This window comes from Saccopteryx leptura, chromosome X (genome assembly GCF_036850995.1).
Source record: "Saccopteryx leptura isolate mSacLep1 chromosome X, mSacLep1_pri_phased_curated, whole genome shotgun sequence".
In the NCBI taxonomy this organism is placed as follows: domain Eukaryota; kingdom Metazoa; phylum Chordata; class Mammalia; order Chiroptera; family Emballonuridae; genus Saccopteryx; species Saccopteryx leptura.
This window is the reverse complement of record NC_089516.1, coordinates 65655882-65670339: the sequence shown is the minus strand read 5'-3', so window position 1 is coordinate 65670339 and position 14458 is coordinate 65655882. Positions and strand designations below refer to the sequence as shown.

At 57.5% G+C, this 14458-nt stretch overlaps 1 protein-coding gene across 5 annotated transcripts; it reads right to left on the bottom strand.

The window, feature by feature from the left end:
• Positions 1 to 345: 345 nt before the first annotated feature.
• Positions 346 to 14458, bottom strand: ZMYM3 (zinc finger MYM-type containing 3). 5 transcript variants are annotated; one of them, XM_066357483.1, is made up of 25 exons: positions 14385 to 14458; positions 11747 to 12423; positions 10741 to 10784; positions 10339 to 10411; positions 9656 to 9950; positions 9268 to 9445; positions 8644 to 8862; positions 8202 to 8352; positions 7868 to 7983; positions 7621 to 7707; positions 7342 to 7492; positions 6954 to 7126; positions 6603 to 6768; positions 5856 to 5953; positions 5610 to 5775; positions 5213 to 5325; positions 4934 to 5108; positions 4606 to 4752; positions 4048 to 4151; positions 3551 to 3719; positions 3144 to 3295; positions 2458 to 2572; positions 1698 to 1952; positions 858 to 975; positions 346 to 763 (listed from the first exon to the last, which is right to left on the bottom strand). In XM_066357483.1, the coding sequence occupies exons 1-25, from the start codon at positions 14432 to 14434 to the stop codon at positions 571 to 573; spliced, it is 4185 nt and encodes a 1394-aa protein (XP_066213580.1). In that variant the 5' UTR covers positions 14435 to 14458; the 3' UTR covers positions 346 to 570. The 5 variants fall into 5 exon arrangements, with proteins under 5 accessions (XP_066213580.1, XP_066213581.1, XP_066213583.1 ...); XM_066357484.1 differs by having other exon boundaries at positions 10339 to 10405; XM_066357486.1 differs by lacking the exon at positions 14385 to 14458 and adding an exon at positions 14234 to 14342.

Here is a 14458-nt window from a genome sequence, read left to right as displayed (position 1 = left end):
GTTATTTCACGGGAGGGGAAGAGTGTCTGAGCTTTGTGTTTCAGGTAAAGGGTTCCCCTCGTGACTTGCAGAACTGATTGCATGTCTTCCGTACCCGCCCCTTTTGCACAGTACTGGGGAAAAGCAGGGAAGGGAGTGGGCACAGGGCAGAGAAGGCAGCTAGCTGGGTTCTTCCCTTGGCCAAACCTAGGAACAAGGGGTTTTAACTAGGTAGGGTGGGTCAGGAAACCCAAAGCCAACAGGATCACCAGAGCTATTAACACTCCATCCAGAGTCTGGCCCCAGGAGAAGGGCTTTACTCTGAAGCATAAACAAAATGGCCTAGCTGGTTTTTACCTATCACTGGGAGACCAGCCCCCAAGCACAGAGGGCTAGGGTCTCGTGGTTATCAAGTGGTATGGATGAAGGTAGAAGCCAGGGGTTCCTAGGGAAGGCAGGGAATGGATAAGTAGAAAAGGGCAGTCACGGCCCTTCAGAATGAGTAGCATTGGTTCCTGGGCCAGTCGCCCCGTGGGGCATGGTCTCAGGCCAGACATTGGTATGAAAGATGGCTACCGACAGCACTTGGGTTCAGTCCAGGTCTTCATCCCCAGTACGACCCAGCTCTTCATAAATCTCCCGCACAGCCAGGATGCGATTGAGCATACTCTCCAACATGCTCCGGTCCATGGGGATCACGGAGTACCACAGAGGGGATTCAGCGATGCAAGACCGCTCAGGTTGCAGGTAGAACACATCGTTGCGAGTCCGGAGGCTCTCAGGACTGCAATGGTGCAGGTAGAACAGATCAGTACCAAGGCCAAGTACAGCCCGTAGGCCCCCATGCTAATGCCACTCCTGCAAAGCTGCCGACTTACCATTTGGAGAGATAGAACTCATAGAACTTGACAGGGCAGCGGAGGGGATTCATTCGGTTCTCACGCTGCTCTAAGATGGGGGTTTCATCTTCTCTCTTCCGTTTCCCAGGACCCATGTCTGTAGGAGGCAAATGAGCCAGACTCGTTAAAGGCAGTCTCATGAAGCCACCCTAGGTGCACAGTGTGGGGCACAGCGGGAAGGCCTCAGGACACACAACACAGGCTCATAAAGAAAGGCAGAAGACGAGTTGGTCAGTCTTCCCACACCGGGGCCGTTGCTCGGCAACCTGCACCCCCCTCAGTCCAGATAGCATGGTTAAGGTCTTGCCTGACAATCTCCCCAAAGGTGATTTCGTGAAGAGGCCATCTCAGAAGTTGGACACATAAACTGACAAAACAGACCCAGCTGCAAGGTTGAGCTTGCCTTCTGGGCTAGAGAAACCAGGATGGCCTTAACCCCCAGGACAGTAGTCTAGGTAGAGGCTTGGGTCCAGAGAAGGAAGGGACCTTGGGAACTGTGCTCAGATGGGTTAGGATTTCAGGACCATCACGGAAACCGAGGTGCCATTCCTGTCACACCCAGCAGCAAAGAGCCACGCAAAGACTGTCATTCACCCTGTCAGCTCGCTCCCAGAGCCAGCACAGCCAACCACTCCCACCTGTCCACTCCCCTGCCTGACAGTAGGCAAAGCAAGGAAGTCAACTCTTCTGCAAAAGGGGGGCATGGAAGGAGAGGGAAGAAAGTGCCCCAGAGGGGGCCGACAGGCGTGGAGGAGGACACAGAGGGGGAAGCGGAGAGGAGGGGAAGCAGAGGAGAGGAAGCAGAGGGGCAGCCCATACCTCGCCCTTTCCTCTGGCGCACCGGGGCGTAGTAGCGGATGCTCACCACCTTGGTGGTGCCCCGAGGGGTGGTGCACTTGCGGGACTGCCGCACCACATTGGTGAAGGAGAGCTGCATGTGTTCCTCAGCCGTCTGCAGCCCAAAAAACTTCGTGTTGAAGAACATGAGGGTGTTGAGAAGGACAAACGGTGAGTAGACGCCCAGCTGCTTACACTCCCAGAGGTGCTCTTCCTCCACTCGGGAGAACACCGTATCTGCAATGGTCGAGGAGGAGAAGCCGGTCAGGAGCGAGCAGCTGCCTGAGCCCGGCCACTTCTGACCCAGGCGTCCTGCCCGTCAGCATTTCCGTTCAGCAGGTGACCACTATGTATAAAAGCCTGATGCCTCACTACATTACCCAGTAGGGACTAGACGGTTTTTCTGGTTTCCACCTGCATTGGGAGTTTCTCACACTACGCCCAAGGCATAGGCAGACAGATGTAAACTTTGGGGAGTCACACAACTTCTTCCCTTTTGTTTCAATTACCACCCAAACTCAGGCCACCTTTTATGGCTCCAGACATGGTTATTCAGAGCTAAGCGTTGATCCCCTTCTCATGAGGCTCCGAGTCCTCTAGCTCTAAGCCCCGAGGCACCCAGCTGTGTGCTCCCACCCCGAGACCCTTTGGGAAGAGGGGCAGGCCAAAGGCCTGAACTCGAGAAGGTGGAGCTGGAGAAAGGAGGGAAGGCCGCGGGGCTTGCCAAGTCCCTGTCCCTTACTGTTGGGGAGGAGTGTGGGCTGCCAGGTACTCAGAGATTTGTTGAGTTCTTGAACAAAAGTCAGGTAGTAAAGGTCCGTGAAAATGTTCACCATTCGGTTGTTTTCCAGCAAGTACTGGAGAAGGAAAAAGAGACACGTATAAGGCTCGATAGACTTTGGGTGCCGGAAGAAAGACAGCAATGTCAAAAGCCCAGGGCACAACCTTGATAATTAGGGGATGGTGGAAACCAGCTGTTTGATCATGTGACCCAGAGTGCTTTTTCCCAGGTACACCTCCAACTCTGAGGTGCCCAGGACTTGCTGAAAGGGGAGGTGGCCTGGAGGGGACGTGTCACAGCTGGTTCTTCACAAGCCCAGGCTCCTGGTCAGGCCATGATGCTCGGCTGTCCTGTCCAAGTGGGATCTAAGCATTCCCCATCACCCACAGAACACAGCTGTCCCCCAGGCCAGAACTGCTTGGAGGAGGACAGAGGGGCCCAGCGAGCTTGGCCAACAGTCCCGGGGTGCGGCTTTGGTTTTAGAGGAGCATGGACATATGCTGTGCTGCCTTGAGGAGATGGAAGGCTGCCCGCCTGGGTGGCAGGCGAGGTGAGGAACAGGGAGCAGGACAGAATCATTTCCGGGACCTTGCCTGCTGTGTTGACAGTGACTGACAGCAGTGAGGTGGGGTGCACGGGGTACCTACCTGCTGGATGCCGAGACACAGATAGTAGATGCTGTCAGGTTCATAACGTTCACCGTTGGGCCGAGTGATTTCTCTCACAAACTGGGCCAGACCGTAGTTGAGCTCGGCAGCTGAGCATGCCAGGATGTCTTCTTTGATCCGCATAGGTTTGGCTGCAGTGATGCGCAGTGAAGGTGAAGAGGATTCAGAAATGAGAATGTCATTTAGCTCCACCATGAACTCTTCCATCCCTTAGTCACGTCAAGCTCCAGAACAAAGGCTCAGTGACCAAAACCACCCTAAGCTTTGGAACCTGCAGCCCTCCCCATGTTCATAGAACGCCCACCCATAAGTGCCCATAGCCCCGCCCCCGCCCCTACCCCTGCCCCGCCCCTTCCCTGCCCTGCCATCCACCACTGGGGACTTACGGCCAAAGCGCAGCTCATCACCCTTGCTGGTTTCTCCATTGGCATACTTGGACTGCACCCAGCACTTCCAAGCATTGACACCGTACGAATAGTTGAGTCCAGTACAGCTTGGCTGGCTGCTCATGGAGTCCCGGGAACAGCTCTCCGAAAGCATCAGCCGCTTTTGACCCTGGATGGGAAGAGGAAGGAGAGGCGTGGAGGAGGTAAGGCCAGGGGACCCATGATAACCAGTCAGGACAGTGTTGACCACCAGGGCAGTGGGGGAGTGATGTGAGAACACAGCAAGCTGCCACAGCACAGAGCCCCGGGAATGGCTCTGATGACTTCGGGAACCGGGGACAGAGCAAAGTTCAGCTGCATCTCAGTGCTCACGGTGGTAGAGAAGGGAGGTCAGTCAGCGAAGGTCACACTAAAGCTGCTGACTGGGCTCTGAAAGCACCCCCTCCAGTCCTGTGAGCCTCCATCCCTTCCATGGACACAACGGCCCCAGTCCTCACCTTCCTCATGGTTCGGGGAAGGTCTTGTTCAGTAGAAACGTCCTCGGGCCCTACCAGGCCACAATCAAAGAGGAAGTCTACGCTGGGGTTAATGTCCAAAGGATCTGTTAGAGGGGAAAGGAAGCAACCTGATTTTTAAGATTCCACCCTGCAGCCCACCCCAACCCTGCCACCCGCGCAACTGACTCTGGACGAGCCTCCCAGACAGCTCCAGCTGCACCCAGTAGGAACCAGCAAAGCCAGGCCAGGAATATGCTTAGAGGTGCGCGCACAAGCGCAAAAACTCACAATGGGAAAGCTCATAACACTACTGAACTGCATGCTCAAACATGGTCAAGATGGTAAATTTCATGTTATCTGTTTTATCACAATTAAAACAAGACTCAAATGTCAAATCATACACTTGTCCCAGTATCTCTGCCACTCCTCCCTGTGAGAACCTTTGTCACTGGGTCAGAAGAAGCACTGTTAGGGTCACACTCAGGGTCAGAAAAAACCCTCCTTTCCTTATGGCACGATACTACTGCACTCAGAGGGTACATCTTGAATCCCACTCACTCTTGGGGAAATCCGCCTCCAAGTCTTGCCCAGGCTCATCCAAGACATTGGCCATTTTGACAGCCATGGCCAGGACATCATCTCGAGCTGGCCCAAACAGGTCACAATCTTCCAGAAGTCCCTCTGCACTCTGGTTGCTCACAAGATCTGGGAGGCAGAGAGGTTGGCTTAGTCTCTACAGCTCGGACCTAGTTCCCTCACAGGTGTTCAGGGGCCGAGTCACACAATTTCCGCATCCCATTAGGTCCCAAGGGTCACTGCTCTCCAGCCCCTTAGGCGGAGACCGACTAGAATCCCAACTCCCTCAGCGCTGCTGTGCCCCACGTACCGCAAAGGTCAGATGAGGCCTTGTCTAGCTCCTCAGCCTCTGCAATCATCTCTGCCATGGCCAGGATGTCGGCCTCCAAGGGGTTGGAGGGGATCTTCACCTTCAGCTCCTCGATGGTCTCCACAATCTTGTCTGTGCTCTCCAAGGTAGTGGGCAGGAACATGGGCACAGGCACCTGGAGACATGAATGCCAACTAAACGCCAGGAACCAAACGAGTGCATGAGGGCCAGGTGGAGAGAGTGCGGGCAGGGTGGGCCCGCTGCAGAGGGGATGCTTACCGGGATTGGCATTGAGAAAGGCACCGGGACTTTCTGGCAGTACAGGTGCATAGGCACTGGCACAAAGATGGGCACTGGGATGGGCAGCACGATCACCTGTGGCTGCCACTCTTCTGCTGACAAGAAAGGGGCTCTGAGAAGACTCTTTAGATGGGTCACACCCGGCCTGGGACCCAATGCTTGCCTGTCACCCCCAAAGCTCTACCCAACACCTGCTTTGCGTCAGAAAACTGCCTGGGCATCCAAGGGGAAGGGTCAACTCTGTGATTCTAGGCCAACCACGCCCATGATACCTCAGCCACATACGAAAGCCCTTGGGGCAGCTCCTAGGCACAGGGTTGGAGGTCCAGGGCTCCGGAAGACAGCCTGGGGTGTGCAGGCAGGCACACTGGCTCACCTGTCTGGCTCCCTTTAGACTTCATCTCCACCTTGCAGGAGACCCCTCGATTCTGCATCAGAGGCTTACACATGGCCGCTTTGTTTTTGCGAGGTGTGGCGGTGGGGGGCGGGGTGTGGGGAGGAGGGGTTGAAGCAGAGGGAGCCAACCGGATCTTCACAGGGATCTGCAGACAAAGGCTTGTCAGTACCACCCACTGCTAGACTCTCCCCCGAGACTGTCCTCCCCCTGGGCTTGCGCGCTGACCTTGCCCAGAGTCCCGTTATCCACTGGGGTCTTCACTGTATTGCTGGGCTCCACTTTGGTTTGAGAGGGTGTCTGGGGCTTCGACTCAGCAGAATGACCTGCAGATCAAAACAAATGAGTGTTTTCCTCTGCGGAACTAGCACCCCGTTTCCATCACCCTGTTCTAGGAGCCTCAGTAAGAGGCACATGAACTGTGGATGGGAAGGCCAGTTCTCCTCCTCACCGCCCCAGCCCTGGTTTTCACTAGGCCCCAGCAACAGCAGCCAAGGAGATTTTCACTGCTGGCTCCTACAGAGAATGAAAAAGATGAAGTTTTCCCAATAAGCTGTATTTTGAGCCCTTCCATTTAATGGCCCTCAGGGCTTTGGTACCCCTGGAGTGGCAGTGAGGCCAGGGAAACGTTACTGAAACGACAACAGTCCCCAGTCTCACTAAGGGCAGAGCTATGCTGACGCTGCCTTCTCTCTGAACCCTAAGCACAGCCCTCGCGTGCTGCATCCTACCCAGGGAGGTATCCCTCCCCTGAAAATACATCCTCCACAGAAAATCGGTCCAATCTAGCTCTGGAAACCTTTAAGCAAGATTCCCCCTAGTGCCTGCACAGTCCAGAAGCTGAAAGAGAGCGCAGGACCAGGAGTTCTGGCCAGGGATGAGACGAAAGCAAACCAGGAAGGAGAGAGGGCTGGGTCCGGGCCCGGCGAGTGCACCCGCTCCGCCGGCCAGCGAGTGCCCCCGCCTGGGACTCACTGTTCAGGAGGCTCTCGGGCCCGCTCTGCGTGTCCAGGTTGGGCTGGTTCTGCTGGCTGTAGAAGCGCAGCAGACACTGCTGGTTGCAGAAGTGGCGGATCTGCCCGCGCCAGTGGATGGTCTCAAGCAGCTTCCCCTGGCGCTTACACGCGTGGCAGCGGGCAGCCTGGTGGTGGGGGGCGCCGGTCAGACCTGCCTCCCCAAGATGCACCGGGCCCGCTGCCCTGGGAGAAGCCATGATGTCCCCTGCAGGCTGGGCCTGCCAGGGCCCCTCCTGGGTCAGGTCCACAGCGAGCACAGCACACGGCCTATACCCCTGGTCACCCAGCCCTCCCTTTCTGCCCGCCTCACCTTGCAGTACCACAGCAGGTACTTGCTCTTGCAGTCCTCGCTGCAGAAGTCCCACGTGCTGCCGTCCAGCTGCTCGGTGACTCCGCGCTGGCAGGTCTGGGAGCAGTAGGTGCAGGTGATGCAGCACAGCCCCAGCTTCTTAGTGAAGTCCTGTTTGTATAGCAGCACACAGCCTGCAGCCAAAACACAGAGATCTCTGTGCCATGTTCACCTCTCCAGGGTGGCACCCTGGACTCCTCTGCCCAACAGTCGCTCAGGCCCAAAGCCTTAGAATGGCCGGTCGGGCAGAGCGTCCCAAGCAGAGGCCATTGCCCAGGGCCATGCCCCAAGCCCTCCACCTTTCTCTGTCCTTCTCTGGGCTGTGTGGCCCGGGGCCTCTGGGCCTTACCTTCACTGCAGAAGCTCTTCTCCACCCCGCTGAATCGGAGCTTCTCGTGCAGCAGCTTCTCCTGCCGGCAGTGCTCACACTGGGACACCACACCCCGAAGCCGCTTGAAGTCCTCACAGCAATCCCGGCAGCAGAACTGGAACACCTGGTCCTGGGATGAAGGCACAGGGCAGGGAGGACAATGCTCTGACCTCTGGGCCTGGCGAGAGCCAAGCGGAAGGACCCCTTCAGTCTGAGGTCTGGTCATGTGGCAAGATGCAGGCAGGGTGGGGGTCTTACCTGCCAGTCCAAGACCTCAGGCTTGCCACTGAAGAGGCTATGGCAGTAGTGACAGCTCAGGTGAATGCCCCCCTCGGGGCTTGTGCGCTGGAGGGAAGGAAGACAAGTAAGGGGGCACCGAGGGTGTGGTGGTGGTCGGGAGGGGAAGTCAGGCTTGTCCTTCGCTCTGCCCAGGCCTACCTACCCCAGTCCTCATACCCTCTCTACGGCGCCACACCCTTTAACCCTGGTCCAGGGTCTCAAGTACCTGGAACTTGGTCCAGCAGCTGGGGCTGCAGAATTGGTAGACTGTGCGATCGACCTTGTTGTAGTAACAGGGGTCAGAGAGGCTGCGGCGGCAGAAGCTGCAGGGTCGGGGAGGGCCTGGGGCACAGAGAGAAAGGAAGAGAAAGAGAAGCGAGACAGGGAAGGAAAGAGAGAGAGTGCACAGAGGTGTAAGGCAGTGCAGAGATGGAACAGGAAGTCCACGGAAAGATGTGGTTGGGGCCGAAGTCAGGCAGCGGGGGTTACTTGAGAAGAGGGGAGCATGGGGGTAGAAGGAGGGCCAGCAGGGGTCTCAGAGAAGAGGGCTTTGCACCTACCAGTGAGCCCTGCCTGCTTCACTTTGTAAGAGGTGGTACAGCAGAGGGAACAGAACAAGCTCGTCTTGCCATTACGATCCACATGTGAGAGCATCTCAAAGTTCTTACACAGGGTCTTGCACCAGACACAGGGGTACACACGTGTGTTTTTCTGTGAGGATGGGGAAGGAGAGGCTGAGGCTGGGTTTGTCCCTTTGCTTTTATTTTTTAAATTTTTAAAACAGGAAATATTTCAAGCATACAAAAAAGTATAGATGATACTATAACAAAGACCTGTGTATCCACCAGCCAGCTTCAAAAAATAAAACATAACAGATACAATGGAAGCTCCCTTTATTCATTTTATTCCTCCCAGCCCTCGACCCATCAGGCACCTTTATTTCTCACCCAGGAACCGCACCCCCGGCCACAGCCCTCCAACGCACTACTCCCTCAGCCCCACCTTCTTGTACGCCCCCAAGCAGCTTGTGTTGCAGAACCGCTTTTGTTGGCCCTCATGGAAGAGGAGCTCGGGCCCAGGGCTCCCGGTCTTGGTGTAGATGTAAGCCCCACACTGGTCGCAACAGTTGGTTTTCAGGCCCTTGTTGGCCCGGAATTTGGAGAAGCAAGAATCACTGCAGAGGCGGTGCACCACGCTGCCATTGCTGACCTCATGCTGGACCTGCCACACACACGCACACACATGCACACACACACACACACCCTGAGCCGAGGCCTGGCCACCATCACTGTCAATGCCACCGCCACCCACCCCAGTGCCCAGTGTGAGGCCAGCCCGCCCCGCCTCACCCTACACCTTCACAGTACACACTGCACCCAGGGACCCCCCAACCTGCACATCAGGCTGCTGACTTGCTGCTGAGGTCCTGGGAGGCAAGGAAGGCGTGCCGCACACATCCTGGAGAGGCTCTAATCTTGAATACACTCCCTGTGGATGGCTGCCTGTCCTCCCCACACCCCGCCTCCACAGGGCCTGGCCCCCACAGCCCCAGGATCAGCCCCAGGATCTCAGGGGCGCATCAGGGCTGGCCAGGCTCTGCGAGTCAGCCCCACTTAGCTTCCTCACCTCTCCGGTCTTCTGGCAGATGCTGCAGCGAGTGGCATCGGCAGGGTCCCCAGCCTGAGGGATTGGGCGCTGCTGCTGGGCCTCATACAGGGAGAGGCAGACTGATGTGCAGAACTCGTGGAAGGAGCCTCCTGAACCAGTCTGCGCCACAACTAAGTCCTTGGTGTTCCAGATCTCCCTGCAGGTGGGGACAGGTTTGAACATTCCCTCATTTCATCAGCTGCCACCCTCCCCTGGGATCAGTGGCCACAGAGCCAAATGCTCTCAAACCCCCGACCCCAAGCACCTCTCTCTCCCAGTTCCATGAGGTTCTTGCCAGCACTGTCTGTCTCAGCCGCTATTCCCGGCCTGACGCTTGCCTTCCCCACACCCCAGGACCCTCACGTACTTTTTGCAGAAGGTACAGGTCTTTTTGCCTGAGGGCTTCTTGGAGAAAGTAGTGAGACAGGACGAGGAGCAGAAGAGCTGAGGCAGTCCTTTGCGCTGGTAGGCCGTCTGCCCCTTCTGCAATGGTGTCCGGCAATGTGCACAAGTCATCTTGGTGCCCGCCGAAGAGCGCCCGGCCCTCTGTGCCACGCTGGAGCGTAGAGACATGCGAGGAGAGCGCCGGGGCCGGAATGGCACAAAGTCCTCATCATTGGGGTCATCTACCATGGCGTCAGAATCCTCATCTGACACTGGAACTGAGGGCGGGGGGAGGAGCCATGAGAAAAGGCGACTGGACCAGGTCTCCAGCCATGCCCTGACCAACAGGTAGCTCTGCTGCTCCTGGGATCCCCTTGGTTCTTGCCTGGATTCTCCCCAACCCCATCACATTGGTATCTTAAGCCACTGGTGTCGCTCTCCCGCGGGAAGGTTCTAAGTGGGGAGATTCTTCAGCACAGGAATGGCAGAGCTGAAACAGGAAACTCCATTCTCCCTGTTCTTGTTTTCGATCTCCCCCACAGCCCCTGGTTCCCATGCCAACCCAGAGCAGAGATAAGGACATCACACTGTGCATGGAGCCAGGAGATCCATGGTGGCCACTTCCCACTCATCCCACTGGGTCACACTTCCTCGAGCTCTACTCACTGCTCTCGGTGGAATCCACAACCTCAGGTTTGGGAGGTTCTGCTCTTCTAACGCGCTCACTTCTCTTCTGCACCTTGGAAACATGGGGAGGGAAGGAAAGCTGACACCAGGGGCAGGCTGAAGGGCCAGCTGCACTAGCACAGGGCTTACGGGGTACAGAGATGGTAGGGGGAAGGCAGAGTAGGGACCCTCGGCCCAGCCCGTAACAGGAGGGGAGAAAAACAGGCTGGACTTCGCTTTAAGAAGCAGTAGACATAAGAGCTCCCTCCCTCCTCCTAACTCGCCTTGCCTTGCCTCACGCACACCCTCCACAGAACAACATCTGGGAGGGAAAATGAAGGGTCTGTCCTTCCCAGAGCTATAGGGGGAACTAGACTCCTTCCAATCCCCTCCCCCCCTCACCCTCTCAGGCGGCTTCTCACTCGCTTTCCCAGTCAAGCCATCTCCTGCAAAGGAAGCAGAAAGCAGCCTAAATATTCAGCCTGCCCTCACACCCCCCTTCCCTGGCCTTAAACGTCCGCCTCCATTCCTGGGGAAGAACTTACTCAAAACTGAAAGGGAAAATTCAAGTGCCTGTGGCTTCTTGGGGCCCCTCTCAGGGTTACCTCAAGCTCTGCAATAAGGGGAGGATGGTGGCACAACTACTCTCCGTGGGAAAAAAAATCCTACCCTTCCCACTAGCTTTCGGTCCCAATCTTTGGGAATCGGGGAAATAGAGGTAACATATCTCTCATCAAGAATTGATAGATTACCAACAGAGACCAATGCAATCCCCGCAAAGGCAGACAGCAAGGGGAGAAGTGGGGCCCCTGGACTCGGGCGGTTATATAAGCACTGAGACCCTGGTCACTGCCTGGGAGAGGCACACCACTAGGCAGAACAGGAGAGAAATAACAGCCTCTCCAAGTCTAGGCTGTCCCTCCCGTGGGCGATTCAATCCTAGGACCTGCATTTCTGCCATTCCCATGATTCACAATGTTGTCGGTGCCTCCAGAACCAGTCATCATTGATCAGACCCAGAACCCCTACTCTCTTTAGGAAGAAACAGCTGGAAAGATCTTAAGAGCCAAGAAGCCTGGAGTCTTCCTCAAATCCTAAAGGAAGGACCTGGCTCCAAAAGCCCACTGGGCTAAGATGGAACCTCTCGCACCAAATCCACACTAGAACCAAGCCCTGAAACCTCAGCCCCATCCCTCCCCCACAGCAGCAGAGCTGCCCCCTCCTCTTCCCTCCTTAATCTTCTTCACCACCCTCATTTCTCCCTTCCAAACAGCCCGTTCCTTTTCATACACATCCCTATCTTTCCACCCTCCTCCTCCTCCCCCTGCTCCTTCCCTGAACACACAGCAGCCCTCCTGACTTCCTCCCTCTCACCAGCCTTGCTTCTCCAGCTGAGTAGGCAACCTACCTGGCAAGGAAGGGTGTGCAGGGGGGCTAGTGCCCCCAGGTTTGGTCTGAGAACTGTTCTCCCTTAGAGCCTCTCCCACTGAAGGGCTGGGGGGGCCGTTTGGGCTCTGTGGCTGCCCCTGGGGAAGCTCGTCCTCCTGCCCAGGGGAGACCCTTCTCCCTCTAGCTATGGAGGTGGTGTCCTCCTCTTCTATATGTGGGGACTGAAAGGTTATTGGAGAGTCTGGCGCCAGCGGCTCTAGCAGCCCCCCAGGTGAAGAGGGATTTGCCCCAGTCCCTGGATCAGGTGGCACCACCTCAGGGGTCTGGCTCCCCGGTCCAGGCTCTAGGGCCTGATCTGCATCCCATGCAAGGGTCTCCTCAGGACCAGGGTCCACGTCTGGGGGGGAGGGGACCTTATAGAGCAGCCCCCCCAGCCCGAGCAGCTCAGTGGTTCCATCCAGCACTCCAGGGTCTTTTTCCAGGCCAGCAGGGGTATCAAGCAGGTCCAGGGCTCCTGAGGATGGAGAAGGGCCAGGGGGACCCCATCCTCGAGTTGGGGCAGTCTGGGATTCCAGTAGATCCTCTCCAAATTCCATGTCTACTGGAAGGTCTCCAGCCAGGGGCTTCTCTGGCAGGGTCAATGGGTCAAATGGACTGGGGAAGTCACTGGGGTCCATGAGGATGGCTGGATATGGGCTGTGGATTAGGGGTAAAAGAGGGGGCAGAAAAGGTGGTCTTCGCCAGAATTCCTTCTTATATAGGCTCTGGGACATACCCCATCACCCACTTGGATTTCTCATGAACAGCCCCCACCGCAAACGACAGGCATTTCCACAGGCTTTGGTCCAAACGACCACTCCTCCCCCCACCACCACCAGCAACAGCGCCCCCTGTGGGAAGAGGCGTTCCGCGCCCTGGCTAGGCACCCACACTCACCCGGCCGTCGTTGGTCCTACCGGCCCTCCTGCCCCCGCCACCCCACTGCAACTCCCAGTTTCCCTCCTCCTTTACCTTTCAGCCCCACCTCAACTCGGGCTTAATGCCCCATTAGAGTCTCCCAGGGCCACTGCCACCAGGAGCCCTCCCGCCCCCGCCATCTCAGTTTCCACCCCCTCCGCTTGTCCCTAGAGCCCCCCAGCTCCTGAGTCTCTACCCACCCCGGGCCGGTCCCACCCCCTCCCGCTGCAAGGTCCCCCCTCAGCCTTCCCCTCGCCCCCACAAATTGCCCTTCCTAACCCCTCCCCCCAGTTACCTCTCAGGGTCGCCCACTTCCTCAGCCCCGTCACCCTTTCCTATAGCTCCCTCAGTCTTCCTTCCCCTGTTGCCCACCCCCCACCTCAGGCATTTACAGGAAGACATTTTGGAGCTACGATCTCTCCTCAGAGCCCCCCCTCCCGGCTACTGCGAACGCCCGCCTGCAGGTTCGGTTCGGCTTGATCAGGCCCGACCCCTACCTGCGGCAGGGTTAGTGTAACGGCTATAAGCCTAGAACTGCAGACAGAGACGGCCCCGCGTTCCTTCTCCACCTCCCTCCCTAGCAGCCGGGACAGGGGTCGCGGCCCCTTTAAATGGCAGCGCGGCTCACAGCGCCTAGCGCTCTGCACCAGGCGGGCGGGCGGTGCCAGCAACCAACCCCATTGGCTGGCTCCAGGAGGGGGCTCGCGAGACAGCGCCGGCTCCGGGCGCGAGACTCCCAGCCCAGTGGCCGCCCGGAAATTGCGGAGTGGAGCCCAGTTGTTGGAGATGGAGCTTGTGCCTCCGCCCGGGGCCCCGTTAGTTGAAGAGGAAAACATAGGCTCTGGAGCTTTGAAGCCCACCCCCAGGAAAGGTGGCACCCCCTTTCCACCGAAGGGCCGAATACACTAACCCACAAAAAAACAGATCTACGCACCTGCTTCTCTTACCTGGCTCAAGAGTCTGCCCCCACCCCCCACGCCCGTGCCCGCCCTACCTCCTGGAGCCCACTCTACCCGTGATCCCCTCCTCTCATTCAAATGGTTCCCGGTCCCCTCCCCCTCCGGTGTCTCTCTTCGCTTCCCACTCGTGTTCAAGCCCCCAGCGTCCGCCCCCTCAACAGTCCCTACCTACGCCATGCAGCAAGCGTCTGCCAAGATTACCCTCCCCCCAACCCCACTTCTCCGGGCCCGCCCCCTGGGCGACTGTTGGGGTGATGAGTGACAGCAGAGGGTGGGGGGAGGCAGGGACCCAGCCCTCACGTGCCCCTCCTCCCCTTGTCTGCAGCCTCGGGGGCCCCCCTAACCAGCCATTCCCAGTCATAGTTTTGGGGTGTCTTAAGCTTGGTTTCCAACCACCCAGGGCGAGTTAAATGGCTCTGGTTCAGTGACAGCGCCTATGCAGTAACCGTTACTGCCTGATGACTCCCAAGCCAGGTCCCGCAAAGACAGTCCCCCCACTCCCTCAAGGGTCTTAGGGTAAGTTCTGGGATTTCGTCCCTGACTCTTCCTGCACGGGTTCCCTGCGTTATCTCCTCAGTAGTTTTCCTCACCTAAGCCGGTAGCTCTCCTTCCTCCTTTCTCTCTCTCTCTCTGCCTTTCCCTGTCTCTTCTCTCTCTCTCTGTCTCCCTCTTCCTTTAGGTCCCGGTCGATCTCTTCCCTCCCCCACCACCGTCCCCCCTCTCCCTCTCCCTGGTGCGTACTCTCTCTCCTGGTCTCTTTTTGTCTTGCTCTCTGTCTCTCTGCCTCTCATACGCACGAGCACGCACGCGCGCGC

Bases quoted from the DNA above. Each gene is read 5' to 3' on its own strand.
- ZMYM3 (XM_066357483.1), bottom strand. From the start codon at position 14,434: ATGAGAGGCAGAGAGACAGAGAGCAAGACAAAAAGAGACCAGGAGAGA. The intron at 10,412-10,740 runs GTGAGGGGGGGA...CATGTTTCCAAG, and splicing joins GTGAGAAGCCGCCTGAGAGG to GTGCAGAAGAGAAGTGAGCG. The intron at 6,769-6,953 runs GTGAGGCGGGCA...CCCCACCACCAG, and splicing joins ACCTGCTGTGGTACTGCAAG to GCTGCCCGCTGCCACGCGTG.